This window comes from Dunckerocampus dactyliophorus, chromosome 3 (assembly GCF_027744805.1).
Source record: "Dunckerocampus dactyliophorus isolate RoL2022-P2 chromosome 3, RoL_Ddac_1.1, whole genome shotgun sequence".
Classification (NCBI taxonomy): Eukaryota; Metazoa; Chordata; class Actinopteri; order Syngnathiformes; family Syngnathidae; genus Dunckerocampus; species Dunckerocampus dactyliophorus.
The window spans coordinates 2837501-2854687 of record NC_072821.1 but is presented as its reverse complement, the minus strand read 5'-3'; the positions used below and the strand labels follow the sequence as shown (position 1 = coordinate 2854687).

Genomic DNA, 17187 nt, shown 5'->3' with positions numbered 1-17187 from the left:
ACATCCAATTGCAGTTACTTCACAGAACTCTTCAACATGTAACCTGTTAACCACAACCACGTAATGATGTTTCTTCATAGTGCACACATTACAAGCCAGCTCTCCATACTGCTGCACCTTTTAATGTACCTGCACCTTTACAGACGGAAGTACTACAAACTGCAAATGAAAGTGAAGCCAGCTTCTTTTCTGTGAATTACAGTACATTCGTATCTTTTTCAACTAGGTGGCGTTTGTGGTCATTGAATTGCTTTGATCATTGAAGAAGTGGTTATTAGTGGTGTGCGATACCACTGATTTTGTTTCTGATCCAATAATGAGTAAAATTCAGGCTGGTATCGGCAATACCGATCAAATTCCTAACCTTTCCCAGACTGATAGATCTCAGTTGTTATGTTTGAACACTTTTTAATACTAAAATTGAGACCGGTATTGAACGGAACTTTGACCGTAGCTACTGCAAGTTTTGTTGCAACTTTAAAAGCTATCCAGTATTTTACAGGATTGTGCAACCTTCGAGATATCCGACTTTAAAAAATTCCATGATTCTCTTGGGCTGTTGTGACATCCATCCATCCATTTTCTATGCCGCTTCTCCTCATTAGGGTCGCGGGGGCTTGCTGGAGCCTATCCATTAGTCTTGTAAAATCATGTATTTGTCATTCTAAAATTATTATTTTCTTGGAATATTGCATCATTCTTATAAAATTATGAGTTTAAGTTCAAACTTTGACTGAAAAATTATACCATGTTTGAACTTTGAATGAAAGTATTGCAAGTTTTGTGGAACTTTAGAGGCATATTTGTCCTTAAATCTATGGTCGAATACAAAACTGGAATCAAAGGTTCCATCTTCATAATCCAGTCTGTGCTCTGTGTTAAATAGACAATACTTACTGGAAGTCGCACCTTTTAGTGACTATAAAGGCACATTTATCCTGAAATGTTAGACTGAATTCTAAATACATATTATACATATTGGATGGCAAATCCAAATGATCAAATGTAGATGAAGCAGCAAATAGAAAGGATCCTGGGAGGAAGTAGGGGGAAGCAAGACCCCCCTGGGGTCCAGCGAGAGAAGGTTAAAGCAAACAGGACTTTAATCAGCGTGGCCGGCGTCTCGGTGCTGAGCTGTTGACAGGAGGAGTCCTCTTCAGGAAGGCTGCCTGGAATCAAAGCTTCCTGCTCGCCACTCGCTGCTCGACCCGATCCCAATCAACAACAAAAACAGCAGAAGCAATTATTTATTCCTTTTCATGTGAGGGTTTGAAGTTACCCCACCTCTTCCAGTCTCTGCCCCCGCTCGACACCCACACCATCCCATCCCTCCTCTTCTTCTTCTTCCTCTTCTTGATACGCCGCCTCCAGCCCGCTGCGTGGCTGCATCTCCTGCTCCCAAGGAAACAAGGTCACGCCGGCTGCTCCGTCAAAAAGAATCCTTGATGGTGCGCAAATTCCACAACCTTTGTTTTCTTAGCCGACACACCAATGAGAGCGCCTCGCGTATGCGGGCCGCGCTGGAAAATGTCATGAGCAGCAGAGACGGCATTTACTCATTCACCTGTGCCTTTCACACAGCACCCAAAACAAAGCTGAGTATTGTCATAATTGCGCGCATGCTCGCGCTGCAAGTGGAAAAAGAGGTCTTTGCCCACGTCCGCACAAACGGGGATATTTTCAAAAACACGCATTTGCCCCTCAAGTGTCAAAAACATTTCTATCTACACAGTGGCGTTTTAAAACTATTTCTGGCCACACTAATGCACATTTACATGCGCTGCAGCCATGGACTGTTGAACTCGCATGCCTTCCTCTTTTCTGTGTGTTCTAAAGACAGCTAAAAAGAGAAAGCTAAGAATGCACATAATGGGAGGAAGTCCACCTATAGTCCGCCTTTAAAGCCTTCTAAAAAAACGTCCAAAAACCGCCAAAAACGCTCCATTTACATCTTGTGACCTGCATGTTAACCAAGCTACAGCAACACCTCGCCGCACTAGCTACTAGCTACTAGCGACTAGCGTCAGGACACTACCGAAAGGTAACGCTACACGCTAGGTGTTAGGCGTTCTTTTCCATGCTGCCATGGGACCTCAATGCACCAAGGAAAGAAGCTCCGGGAATGCTTAAAACGATCAAAGTAGGGCAAAATACTTTGAGTAACACATGTTATCATGAATGTACCTGTTGCTGCATGGTTATAGCATGTGTATAAAATGATAAAACGTTTGTGGAGGAGTTTTAAAAGAGAAAGACGTGCATTCAAGTCTCACATAAGGATTGCGGATGATGGGCACATTTTTTTTTAAAAACTGCAGTTTTCCTTTAAGGCTATTTGAACCAATCAGAAGTGCCAGTGATGTCATTTCCGTAGACAGCACCGAAACAAACATGCCGATTCGCAGGAAAAGACACGTGGCCTGCTCGCGAAGTAGTGTTACCTTTCTGTAGTTTATTTCACATTTGTCAGCAAAATGTATTGAATATATAAAACTGAAAATGGATCAAGCATGTTCTTGATGAAAGTGTAGCAGATGTTGATTACCACTACCATGCTGTGAAGGGTAGCTCATTTTCAGTCAAACGCGATCACAATGTCCTTGCCATGCCAACATTCCCACGCCGCTCTTCCAAAATAACGACATGCTTGTGAAAGTTGTCCCACCAGCTAGACGTCCGATCGGGTCCTGGCCCAAACGGCCATCGCTGGCGGGAACGTCAGAACCGTTTTACAGAGCCCATAATGGCGCCTTTGTTCGTCAATGTAAAGCGAAAGTAAGTATGTTTACTCTTATACACACAAAAAGTCATTTCAGTGTTTTTAAAAGCAACAATGTAATGTTTGCCATTGTGCACATGAAATTATACATACCTAATGTGGAAATAATGGCACATTATTGTTACGTCATCTGTGGGCAACGAGCCAAAAGCTCCGTCTTCGCCATCCACACTCATAAAAGAAAAGAAGCAGAACACTGAGGTATGAAGTGTTGAACGCAATTATTGCTGTCTGATTGAATTGAATTGAATTGAATTGAATTGAATTGAATTTAATTTAATTTAATTTAATTTAATTTAATTTAAAAATATGAATGTAAAATACTGAATGGATTTTTTTATGAAATGCAATTTGTTTAAAAATAGAAATGTAAACATTTGTTGAAATTACATTTAAAATGATGAATGTCATTTTTAAAATGGTAACATAAATTTTGTAAAGTGTAAATTAGTTTAAATTACATTTAAAGTACGGAATATATATTTTTACAATGTAAAGTTACAAATTTCATTTCAAATAGAAATAAAATGAGATGAAATAAAATTGAACTAAGTAGCAGTGCTGCTTAACTCGGCATGTTTACGTTTTATATTAGCGATACGCTAGTGTTCATTGGTCTACTGTCCCTCAATAGTAACATCCTGAATTGAAACATCATGTGAATTACAGGAGATTCCCTCTATTATTTTGTATCATTTCGGTAATGGCGAAAAACTGTGCCTAGTGAAAACACTCATACTGTAAATACTGTAAACCCCATAATATGCCTTTCACAGTTATTGTTTCACACATTAAGAAACACTTACAGGCATACAGCGTACAGTACTACTTACAAACCAACAAAACGTGGAGTTACATGACATTACGTCTTGCATCTTCCTGCTGGAAAATGTTGAGTGAATTGACTTGTGAGACAGCGCCCACTGCTGGAATCCTAGCTTCAGTACTTTTCCCCCCTGCAGATAGCGCCATCAAACCACTTTCTATTCAAGTTGCCACATAAAAAAATAAATATATATATTTACAATTTAAAGCAGAGAAAAGAAATCGGCAGTGATCTGCTCTCTATTGCGATATAAAATATTGTGCAACAGAAGATTGAAAGTTAAACTGAAGGCCTCTCAGTGAGGCGAGACCTGTCATGCAAGGTCAAAGGTGATTCAGAGCGCCAGTGATGTAGTTTGACACTGTGACCTAGCTTATATATTGTATATTGTCTGAAAATAACAACCACGAGCAGCGTTGACAGGCCTGCACAGTCCAGTAGCTTGTCTGAGGGCAAAGGTGTTGAAATGAAGAGAGGTCTGCTTATTATGGGAGCAGCTAACAAATCCCTTGGCACCACTGGAGCCGGGTGCGGGTCTGCGGCCTATATGACAGATCCACTCTCACTCCACTGAGCCCGTCCAACACTAAAGTGGTGCGCACCCTACCAGGGACCACCAAGCTGTCACTCAACAGTCATGTGGAACATTCTCATTCTTTCTGCTCCAAGATATTAGGTGCGCAATCGAATGATATCCAAGACATAAGCTGTACAGAAATACGACAAAGATGCACCAAAATATATTCCATCCAACATCCTCCAATTTCCTTATGATACTGTATGCACTAGAAAAGTTGACCTGACTTGGAATTGCACCTCTTTACTTGAGACATTGACTCGAGACTTGAGATTAAAGACTTGAGACTTATTTGCAAAAAAAACAACTTTTACCCACCTTTGTTAATGTGTATTCCTTTTTAATTATTCATAACTATCTACACAACATTTCAATACAAAATAATAAAAAAATACAAATTAAATAAAAAAAATATTTACAATGTGATTAAAAATTTAAAAAAAACTAAACAAAAACTTAAAATAAATTAAAATGATTAAATAATTTTAAAATAACTTTAAAAAAATACTAATTTACACAGATTCTTCCTGTCATTGGCTTAAAACAAAGGTAACCTCGGCATTACGTCATCCTTTTCCTTATTTATTGACCACATAAAGACCATATTTTATAGTCTAAGCTTTCCCTGTGGTTTTGGTTCACCACAGGTGTGTTTTTATTCAGCGTGGGTGTATCTGATCTGTCTGCTTACGCTGTATTCCCATTGGCAGATGCTCATTTCTTGGCAAAAAACGGTAATTGTGTCCCTTGAAGCACGTAGCGCGACTCCACCCTTAAAGACATGCTAACACCGGCTTAAGGACACAAAGACATTTGTGATGAATGTGAGCAAAAAGCAAGATAGTGCCATCATCGGTGCCAAAGCTGCAGCAAACTGATCATTTAGCGAGAAATGAGTCAGCGCCAGTGGGGGAGGAGAGCTTTGAACATGAGCTTCTCCGTTGCAGCGGGACAGAGACATTTATCAGTCCATTCTTTCAAAGAAGACAAACAAGCAAGCCTACCTGATGTTTTTCTATATTTCTCTGTGACTGCCTTTCATTAGCGTCACTTTCTCACAGCAGCACATTACACAGGCCCTTTGAAGACGCCGCCGCCGTGCTCTTTGCCAAGGCCTCACACGGGGCCTACGCCATCTGTCAGGCTGACGGCAAAGTAGCGTGACGGGGGCCGAGCGAGAAGCTCACGATGCTGCCGCCGCTGGCTTTTGTCTTCCCGGCGACACGTCGAGCTCCAGCAAGTCACACCTTTATGATGTTGGCGCAGAACAATAATGGTTGCTGGTAATTACGCTTAAATGCCAGCCTCGCTCGCCCCAAACCAGACAATTATCCCCATCCCGTTGTGGTGATGTTTCCTCTCACTTTTCCCCTCGTCTCTGAATTTGACCGTCATGCGGCTTTTTTCATTGGGGAGGACGGTCCTGCTCAGAGGAGAGCAACCAATTTATCAGACAACAAGGTCAAAATTCATCTCCATTTACCACAGTACTATCATGGGACACAGCAAAAACTTCCTGCTTGCACCTGATTGGAGCAACGCTTTCACATGCTCAGCAGACTTTAGCTTGTAACCTTGCAACATCCTTGCACAATGATGACTTTTTCACGTGAAATTCTGACCTTTTTCTTGGAAAATGTAATACTACGACATTATTCTTGGAAAGATACTTTTTCATGTATAAAAGTACAACTTTTTCTGGTAATATGGCAACATTATTCTCATGTAAAACACATAAAAAGACGTTCATCTTATACTATTACAGCTTTTTCTTGTAATTCTAGGACATTATTGTAAAATTATTACTTTTCCTGTAATTTTGCGACATAATTTTTATATACAGTTACAAATTTTTTACATAATCTGGCGACTTTTTCTTGTAATATTGCAACATTATTCTTGCAATAGATTACTTCTTTTTAACGGCATGATTTAACATCGTGTGTACATTTGCAAGGTGCTAACGTGATATTGTACGACGGGGTATTTGGGCCACAATGGAAAAAAACAATCTGAGATTTCGAGAATAGACAGCTATGAAAAGGGGGGACCCATGCGACCTTTGGCCTTGGGCAAAGGTAATATTATGACTTTTTTTCTCGTAAATTTACGACTTTTTCCTCGATTAGTTACGATATTTAGTAAAATTGACCAGTGATGTATTGCAGCAATTTTCTTGTGACTTCGCTACATCGCGCTTGTAAGATTGCAACTTTTTTCACATAACATGATGACTTTATTTCATAATATTTCAATGTATTCTCGTATGTCAAAACTTTATGGTTTTAGTATTATTTCATGTTTTTCTCGCGAGTTTAGGGGCCACAAGCGAAGAGAGATGACAGCAGCAACTGAGATAGCTTATTTATAAAAGACCCAGATTTCTTTGAGGGAACGTGGTGGTGTGTGTGTGTGTGCGTGCGTGTGTGTGTGTTCCTCCACAGCACGTTTGCACCTCAAGCGGCGCCTCAGCCTTTCTGTTTCACGTGATAAACTCTCATTGAGTTTGCAAAGACGCTCTCCCGGCGGCTTTCTTCTGCGTTCATATGAACTTTTCAAACGGCAAAAGGATCTGACGCAGGATCGTCACTGAGCACGCTCGCTTTGAACGCACCCCCCCCCCCCCCCCCTTACCCCCCACCTCCCTGGGGTGCTGTTCCCACCCCCAAGACCCCCCCATCTGTCTTCAGATGCTTGGGAGGAGAATAAAGGCTGAGATTGACAGAAATCAGTGGTCACCATCCCGCCTCCACACACACACACACACCTTTCTTGTGCTGTCACACACACACACTAGCGTCCCCTGTAGAGTGTCACATGACCTCCTTTTAAAGAATCCTCAGTGATTATTGGGCTGACAGAAACAGAATAAAACATTAAGAACCTTAAAACGTCGTACATATACCAAAAACATAAAAGTGAAATATACATTAGAGTAATTGGACGACAGACGCTAAGAACACAAACTTCAATAACTACGCCTGGAGGGGGGAGCGTTGTTTGAGTCGACTTCCTGTTACTAAAGTAACCATGACAACCGAGTGCTAAAACCCCCTAATGAGTGCTCCGTTTGGTGCCGTCATTGAGGAGGAGTCCTACATTCAGTTACCTTTCATGTAGGTTACATTTATGGAGCTAAACAGGAAGTAAACACAGGAAGGAACACAACTAGCTAAATTAGGTGGCCAAAACCATTTCATTTCACCAATTTTGTCATTTTTGTGAGACTTTTAAAATAATGAATAATAGTGTGCAGTTGGTCAAAGTCATGCTGTTGTTCCTTCATCAAGCTAAACTTCAAGCTAACAAGTTCAAGGAATCACCACTTCCTGGTTGTTGCAAAAAGGGCGGAGTTACATTGCTCTTATTTTTCTTCATTTTATTCATACTCCCTTGGTTGTTGACGGATTTTAGGCTCAGTACCGCCACCTTCTGGTATGGAGTGTAAGTGGACCAGTTGTTTCAACTGCATTAGATTATTTTATTTTTGTCTTTACCTGCAAGTAAAAAAACACATTTATTCTCATAATAGTATGACTTTTTCCTAAAATAAATAAAAATTGATTCTCACAACATTATGTCTTTTTGTAATACAACTTTTTTCACAAATTTTTGTACCGTCACAACTTTTCAAAACTTTATTCCGTACCTAATTATGATGTTTTTCTCATATTACCGGTTTTTGTTTCACACATATGACTTTGTTATTGTTATATTACGACTTTTTTCAATGCAATATTGAAACTTTTTTCAAAAGTATATTTTATTATACTGTATTTAAAATATGTGTTATATCATTAATAGTTTTTATATTCATTTAAAAAAAATAAAACAATAAATAATAATACTTGATATAATATTGAAATCATTACAACTACTATTATAATGAAAGTATTATATACTTATAATTATAAAAGACTTTATATAATATATATGTAAGTATTTACATAAACTTTAGACAATAAGTAATAAAGTTATAAAAATAAATGATATACTTTTTTCTTAATTTTTTTAAAAATATAACTTTTTTACTTTGAAAATACAGCAGTATTCTCATAATAGTATTACTTTAAAACATATATTCCATCTACTTTCCTAATTTTATCCTCTAATAATAATATGATGTTTTCTCTTGATTTTTTTAATTATAATATTTTGTATGTTGTATATATGTGCATATATGTACATACATACGTGTATATGTATAGTCTTATTTTAATTATATTGTGATTTGTTATTTATTTATTATTCATGTTATTATTTTATTATATGTATTCTTGTATAATAAATTAAAATCGCGTAATATTCTGATAATCAAAAATAAAAGTAAATCAATAAATAATACATAAATACAATTTAAAAAAATTAAAAACAAAAACATTAAATAAAGTCCATGTAGCATTAAATTTTTTTCTGACAGTGTTTATTTCCTTACAAACTTCACTATTGGATATTTACCATTCTAGTTTTTTTTTTTTTCTTGTCAGTGTAAACTATCGCATGTACATTTCAATGAAAGCAGGTCAGCATTATCGTATCTGTTATTGACCATTGTCGTCCACACATTTAGGGTGAATTTTCGGGTTGTTTTAGCATCATAAAAACAGTCCACACGTTGATCCTTCCACCTGTCAGGTCACAGTGGAGGACCACAGTGCTGCCACATCACATCACAGTGTCAGGCTGTGTATAAAACACGTTCCGTGCACAAAGCAAAGAGCGTTGGGTTTTTTGGCTGTCACACCAAAATAGACTGCGCACACACACGCGTATGTCAGGCTGTGAGTGGGATGAGTGATGAGTGGCACGCAGGCTGATGATTGGCTTTTCTTGCCTTTCATGTCCAAGTGTGAGGGACTCTTCAAAACACGTCTGAGCCGACGCTTGTAATCACTCCCAACATTTCATGTGCCGTCTCTGAGCCGTCAGAAGGAAACTACTTCTAGCAGCGCACTCATGGCGAACGTCTCAAAGGAATACAAGCTTCTCTAATGAGTCAATTACGACACGCGCAATACGCGTCAAACTAACATTTTAGGAAGTGGCTCTGTTTTCCTTACTTTTTAATATGTATTAACAAGTAATACAGAGAAGTGATTCGAATTGCACGTAAAAATAATTGTGTCTTCTTATTTACGGTTATATTTTTTGGATAAAAAATAATAATATTAATAATAATCATAGACCCTAGACAGAGTATTAGAGCCACATGAAAAAAAAAATAATAGATTTCGAGAATAAAGTCAATTTACAAGAATAAAGTCGTAAAGTTATTAGAAAAAAAGTTGTAGATTTACAAAAAAATGTCATAAATTTACAAGAATGAAGTCGTAAATGGACGACAAAAAAGTCATAAATTTACAAGAATAATGTCGGAAATTTACGAGAAAAAAAGTTGTAATGTCACATAAGTCCCCCCTTTTCATAGCTGTCAGGCAATGCTTGTAATAATCTGAGATTTCGAGAATAAAGTTGTACATTTACGACATAAAGTCATACATTTACGAAAAATTTACAACTTTTTTCTCGTAAATTTTATTCTTGTGATATTACAACTTTTTTTCGAAAATGTATGACTTTATTCTCGTAATATTAAGACTTTTTTCTCGTAAATTTACGACTTTATTCTCCTAATATTATGACTTTTTCCTCATAAATTTACGACTCTACTCTCATAATATTACGATTTTTTTTCTCATAAATTTACGACTTTATTCTCCTAATATTACGACTTTTTCCTCGTAAATTTACGACTTTATTCTCGTAATATTAAGACTTTTTTACTTGTAAATTTACAACTTTATTCTTGTAATATTACGACTTTTTTTCTCGAAAATTTCACGACTTTATTCTGCCAGTATTACGACTTTTTTAGTATTATTCGCAGACATGATGTTCCAAGATCACCTGCGACTGGCAAAAAACGGCATATTTTTGTGCGCGTCTGTAAACCACAAATAAAAAGCAGACACAACTTCACAGGTGGCATTTGACTTTAGAGTTTTTGCTGTGTTGTCCTTGGAGCTAAAGCTATAGCAGCGATGGAGGCGCGTGAAGGTCTACTCGAGCCGTTTCAACACAGACTATAAATGGTGGTTTGTTACGGACGGTGTGTGCTTGGATAGGAGACACAGACGTCAACACAACATCAGGGTTCACCTCTTCATCTGAAGGCCGGGATGCTTGCGTTCCAGTCGGCGCGCCCTCCTCTCCAAAGCCTTCGGCCCTTTGGTCTTCATAAAAGCTGGAATGCGCTTCAAAGAATGTTGACTGTCTTCCACTGCTTGAATACAAGAAGCATGTGTCATTCATCATGTGCTGATTTAACATGAAGAAGATGAAGAAAGATGCACAAACGCTCACTCTCTCCTTAAAAGTACAACAATGCAAATCCAGAAAACATTACACATACCATTTATCTGGCAATTTTTTAAACTCAATATAAATGCTTACGCACTCAGTCATTTTCAACTGCTTTTCCTATATTAAAATTGGGCTCGTGTATATTGATGAATGCCCTGCGATTTGCTGGCAACCAGTCTAGTGTGCACCCGAAGTTAGCTGGGATAGGCTCCAGCCAACCCCCGCGACCCTAATGAGGAGTGACATAGAAGATGAATGCATTAATGAATATATTGATGAAGCCTGAGTACACCGGGAATACAAAAAATGTATTTTAATGGCCAATGGAGGTTTGTAAAAGTATTCCAGAATAAACTCTCTAAATACTATTGTTATTATATACTATTATTATATACTGTTTTCTTACATACCTTTATATTTCGATTAGATGTCACTGCTGACAATATTAGAGCTAGTTGTCGCTGCTCTATTTCTATGTTTTTAGAGTTATTCCACCCCCTACAGGTGATAAAGGAAGCAAATAAATTCAATGTGCAGTAGTACCGCCTCACCACAAGTTGGCAATGGAGGCCTGTACGCTCCTCTGATGCCCTCCATTCTACCGCCAATTCAATTCAATTCAATTCAATTCAGACAGACCGACAGATAGAAGAAGAAGAAGGTCGTCGGCGCTGCCTGAGCAAAATACAAACAATGGGCAAGAAGCACAAGAAACATAAGTCGGAAAAACACGCTTATGAAGGTATTTAAGTCTTTGTAATCAATTGCTTAGTTATTTGTCACGGATTTCTTGTGGGAGGTTCGTATTTAAATATTTGGTGACCATGAGGCACAATGGCACGGCCATCATTCTACTCATACCTTAGCTGCAATGCTAACAACATGACAAACCACCCGTGTATTACCAACATGCTATTACGCTCGAGTCGATGTATATACAAATTGTGCAAAATGATATAAAGACGTACACAATACATGTCTTTATTTTCCTTGTTGGTGACTATTTGTCATTGTTGTAGCTGCCATTTCCCCGTAGTTAGCCGTGCGTTAGCATGGGTCTGTGGGTTTTGCTGTTCGGTGCACAGCAAGTTCAGCTGGCAAAACTATTGACGCTGTCGTCGCTAGGCAACCAGTTAGTTATTATATGACTACAGTTATTGGTCCGTTATGGCGTCGCAATTGTTTACATGCTGGTAATTAACTGTGATCGTCGTTTGTAACTGTGACTCCGTAGTTGAAGTAGATGTTGCCTGTTAATTTGTTTGCTAGTTAGGATTCTGACGGGCTTGGTCGTTAGTTCGCCTTGTCTACCATGAGACGGATAACTGATAATGACACAGAAACAATCGGCACAAGTAATAACCGTAAAAATAATTGATGTTTTGCCCAACATCAGTATGGCTGCTACAACTGACATCAGACACGTGATAAAGTGTCCGGATGTTGGACTTCCTAAATTGATGCTTTAGTGAGCTTACCAGTTTAAGGAGGCAGTTAGTGTGTTTATAGTAGTTTAACATTTATTTAGCTTGCTATGCTTATAGTTCTTAGCCACCATTAGCGTGTGTGTTTAATTAATAAAAAAAAAAAAAAACTTGTATTTGGCTAGTCAAAACAGACAGAGCAGCTGTTAATGTTATGGTTGCGTGCAGAATATGGAGAGCGACCCCTCAAGCTGGTGCTGAAAGTATCCGGCAACGAGGTGACCACGGGGAGCTCCAGCTTGGACACTTTTTACGACGAGCAGTCCACAGATTACGACAAACCCAAAGACAAAAAGAAGAAAAAGAAAAAGGACAAGGAGAGGAACTGCGGAACACCGGATAGCGACAAAGGAAAGAAAAGGGTACTGATTGTAGAAATGTAATAATTATCGGTGTTGAGAGCATCTGTATTGATTAACACTTTGTTATGACAGGTGATTAAAAAGAGGAAAGGTCAAGATGCGGATGGAGATGACGATCGGGAAAGCTGCAGAACCCCCATCCGGTCAGAGTTGGATAAACTGGAAGGTAGTCTTAAAAAAAAGAACGTCTTTTGTACCATAAGTTCACAAAAACAACTTGACTGTTTTTTATGCTGTAATAATCAGCAGAGAAAGAGCAAACTCCGCTGCAGGAAGCCCTGAATCAGCTCATCAGGCAGCTCCAAAGGTGCAGCAGCATTTATTGTTGACATACTCTTGTGTCAACACTGCTCACAATGCACAATATACTAAGAGTGTACTGTGCTGGTGTTTTGTTTTTTTTATCAACAGGAAAGACCCTAGTGCGTTTTTCACGTTTCCAGTGACAGACCTGATTGCTCCAGGCTACTCTTCGATTATTAAATACCCCATGGACTTCAGCACCATGAAAGACAAAGTCAAGAAAGACTGCTATGTGTCTTTGGACGAGCTCAAGGTGGGTTTTAGTGGGAGTGAACCAAAGACACTTAAAACGTTAAAAACGTGACTTGTGGGGTTAGGCCTGTCAGGATAACGCATTTTTCTGGATGCTAATTGACCTACAATTTATTGCCGATAAACAATATTATTATTTTGAGACCATTTTTTCATGAACGTAATGATAATATATGGCATGTTAATGCCACTACACTGTATCAAAAGCAATACACTTTTCATTTCTCAAGAGCATTTAACATTGTGACTGGAATGTCAACAGTGTTTCAATAAAACAAACAACATAATTAAACAAAAAAAAACAACCAATGAAAATAAAATGGACTCGGCCTTTTTTAGCAAGTAACAGCTTAAGTAAAGAAAGGCTTTATTCTTTTTACACAAGTGTTAAATTAAGTAAAGCCACTGTAAAACATCAAAATAACTTGAATGACAAGTATTAATGTTGTACGCCTTGAGACATTTGACCTGAAGCCACGTAGCCCCTACTCCTGCACACATCTTGCGATATTAATTATTAATAATATTTTAATATTCATATTTTGATGTGAAATTTGAACACAATGAATTGCTATTTATTTTATAGTAATTTCGGGTCAAAATGGTGTATTTGGCATGGTCACCTTTTGGATAAAGTTTCACGTGAGCACTAATAAATAGATAAGTAGTCATCCAACGTGGCCTACTGGTTAGCATGTTGGCCAGTCAGGAGATCTGGGTTCGAATCTCTGTTGGGCATCTCTGTGTGGCGTTTGCATGTTCTCCCCATGCGTGCGCGGGTTTCCTCCCACATTCCAAAAACATGCACGTTAGGTTAATCGTTGTACATATCTTTTACTCCGGTCGGAATAAAATCTTCACTTTTTTTTGTCCACTGACGATGGCTATGGTTTAAATCTGCCAGGCGTTCGGGCGCACTCGTAATTGAGTGAGTTAGGCGCTATTTGTTTTAGATTTGTATTCACGTAACCCCTGTTACAAATGGCGTACCCCTGGGGGTGTAATGTGTCGTAAAAACAATAAATTCAATGATTAGTAGAGGTGCAATGCATCATAGGTGTTCCTAAAGGTGAACTGCGTGGTAGCTGTTGCACACGTATTTTAGTTGACATTTTCAAGTGTCAAAAGAAATTAACCACTGAAAAACTAAAAAGAGACATTTAACCTGAATATTTTGATGAAACGGCCGAACGGTAGAAGCTCAGGGAGGCGTTTGAGTATCACTGTGCTCGTTTGCTGGACGTCTTGGGAGATGTGTGTTTGTCGCAGGCTGACTTCAGGGCGATGTGCGAGAACGCCATGACGTACAACAAAGCCGAGACCATCTACCACAAGGCGGCTCGCAAGATGCTGCACTCTGGCATGAAGATCCTGAGCCAGGTATGAAAGTATTAAAAAAATAAATAAAAAAACATTTTCCCCAGCTTGTGCGTTTGCTGATATCCACCACGTGAGGGCAGCAGAACGCTTATGAAAAATGTGTATTGGTTTTACCTCCAGGAGAGGCTGCAAAGCTTGAAGCAAAGCATCGAGTTCATGTCTGGTCTGGATCCGTCTGACAAGGACGCCAAGTGTGAGGAACAAGGGTCTGCCTGCCTGCTGTTCAAAAGGGAGGCGCACTCCAGCACGGACGGCAGCGAGCGCTCACAGACGCCCGGCACTCCGAGGTTTTTCTCCCTAATATTAGCACATTTCTCTCTCCCCTGCTCTTATTTACACTTGTGTCATTTAACAACACATGAGTTCATTTCCGTGCACGTCTTTAAAGACTGAAATCCACCTGCGATCTTGTTTTTGCTCCGATGCCACCCTGGAGGAAGAGAACGAGAAGAATGTCTTAGAGCGTGTCCGCTCTTGTTTTCTGACGTCTTTGCGTGCGTCGTTGTGACGACTCCAAGTTAAACCAAAGCAAAAAAAACAAAAAAATTTTGAGGTCAACTCATCACCAGGAAACGCTTTCCCTGGGATCATTTCCATCCCCGCCAGTCAAAAGTTTGGATGCGCTTCATCATGTTATTGAACGAGACGGTGTCTCCATACTTTTGACTAGTGCGCTTCACGTTCCTCTGTTTTCTTTGATTTGGAACATGTTGACATATCGGGTGTACATAACGCAAGATAGGTAAAAAAAAAAGTGTTAATCTGCCTTGCACTCTTAACTGTTAACACCTTCACTGGTGTTCTGGAACGAATGAGAAAATCCTGTCCATGTGTAGTGCCGTGCATGGTGGTCGTCTACAAGCATGCAATTCTACTTCTGTGATGGACAGTTTTAATACACCAGTATACATTATACTGTAGCTGTGCAGTAACATGCATATACTGCATGTGTCAAATATAAGATCATATAAATATAATGAAATATATATATATACACATTAAGTTTAAATACAATTTATTTGTAATACAGTCATGGAAAAAAATGATTAGACCAGCCTGGTTTCTTCATGCCTGCTGCAAATAAAGGTACATTTGTTTGGGCAAACATAATGATGATAACAAATATAACTCCTAAGAGTTGAATTTCACAGCTGATATCTTGTCTTGATAATGACCAAGATCACTTCAGTTCTTACATGAATAGCTATAGCACTGTACTGCCAAAAAATATAACTCTTAGGAGCTTTTTTTGTTGTCAGTGTTATATTTATCTAAACAAAGATACCTTTTATTTGTATCCGGCAATCAAATAAAACAAGAAACTTAAGAAAAAAGGTTGGCCTAATCATTTTTTCCAGGACTGTATAATATTAAATAATGTTAAAATATATTTAATTTAAAAGTAATTTAAATAAAAATGGCAATTTATAGAAAATGTTTATAGAAAATGAATGAATCAATACTTAGACCTGGACAGACTTTATTGATCCACAAGGGAAATTGCTTGGTTACAGGAGCTCAACTGCAGAAGACAAACACTCTTAAATAAAATGCAATGCAATACATGAATTAAATATAATCAAATAAAAAGAATACAGGACAAATGAAAAGAATAGTGTGTAGAAATATGAAATATGGGTAAATGTACACGTTATACAAGGGAGGGCAGACAGTACAGCACATTCATGTTGTGAATTTTTACAGGCAGGTGAGGTATTGTAGAGTTGGATGGCAAGTGGAATAAATGAAGCCTTGTAGCGTTCACTGTGGGAACGGAACTGGAGGGGGCGGGTGGGGTTGTCCAATGTGGGGAGCAGTTTGTTACAAACGCCTCCAACTGAGTGCCGGTAGCTTGTTTGACTTTTCGGATGAGTTTGTCCATCTGGTTTATGTCCTTTTTAATAGAAAATTAGGTTTTAGTTATTAAAATTGTTTAACTACTGTTTGATTGAAGGGATTTGAGAATGTTCTGAATTTTGCTGAGCTGAAGAATGCTGCCCATAGTGGATGTTTGTGTGGCTGGAGCTCTCCTTCCCCCAGCTGACGTGATGTTGTCTTTCTTTGGCCAGCACACTAAACACATCTCATTTACACTACATGACTGTTTTGGTGCCAAGCGGTTTCCAGGCGATGCTGTTTTATTAAACACAAGACTAGTACAGTTGCGTCGTACCGTCTGAGATTTCTACGTCTTTGTCTCGCTAAAGTGCCGGTAGACCATCTGCACAAGGAAGGTTAGCACAGGAAACGTCTGTAGCGCTTTCCGCCTCCTTTTCAACCGTGTGCTTCCTTCCGCCTCTGCAGACACGACAAGGACTCCAAGGACGAGGGGGTCACGAGGGAGCTGGAGGAAATCCGCAAGGTCATCGAGGAGTCCGGCGGCAAACTTTCCAACCGCGTGCTGCAGTGCGACGTAAGCGAAACATGTCAGACACACACACGCCAACGCTTGAGGACCATCGGCATTCAAAGTCCACCTTATTAACCTTCACACCGCGCCGCCTAGCAGGATTCGTGGCTTGGGTAGATGCCACAGAAAGTACAAAAGTGGAGTGCAGACGGAGGAATGTATTTCCAGCTTTTGCAGTCACGGTGGCTTGGATGGAACAGTCCATCTTCCAGAAAGTGGTGTTCAATGCCAAAGCATGCTGCCGCATTTGCAGCAATATTGCACCTTCTGTGTAAAAGGCACACATGTAGTGTACATGTTGACCTGCTCTGATGCTGGGAATTTGCGGCTTCTTGATGCAAAAGAGTCTCTTGTTTTCCAGGTGGAGTTTTCCAGGCAGAGGTCGGATGGCTCCACCACGTTGGCGTTCCTCAACCCGGCAGATCCTTCAGCGGGAGGTAAACCAACAAAC

General features: G+C 39.2%; 1 protein-coding gene across 5 annotated transcripts in view; it reads left to right on the top strand.

Moving 5' to 3' along the window:
- Positions 1–11152: 11152 nt before the first annotated feature.
- The window catches only part of brd7 (bromodomain containing 7), a 10007-nt gene continuing 3972 nt past the window's right edge, over positions 11153–17187 (top strand). For 4 of the 5 annotated variants that reach the window (XM_054769992.1, XM_054769989.1, XM_054769990.1 and 1 more), the window contains exons 1-9: positions 11153–11287; positions 12198–12391; positions 12464–12557; positions 12638–12698; positions 12803–12947; positions 14216–14326; positions 14447–14613; positions 16631–16739; positions 17098–17173. In XM_054769992.1, the coding sequence (XP_054625967.1) occupies positions 11239–11287; positions 12198–12391; positions 12464–12557; positions 12638–12698; positions 12803–12947; positions 14216–14326; positions 14447–14613; positions 16631–16739; positions 17098–17173 (1006 nt within the window). In that variant the 5' untranslated portion in view covers positions 11153–11238. The remainder of the gene's footprint in view (positions 11288–12197; positions 12392–12463; positions 12558–12637; positions 12699–12802; positions 12948–14215; positions 14327–14446; positions 14614–16630; positions 16740–17097; positions 17174–17187) is intronic. The other variant, XM_054769988.1, reaches the window with a different exon arrangement.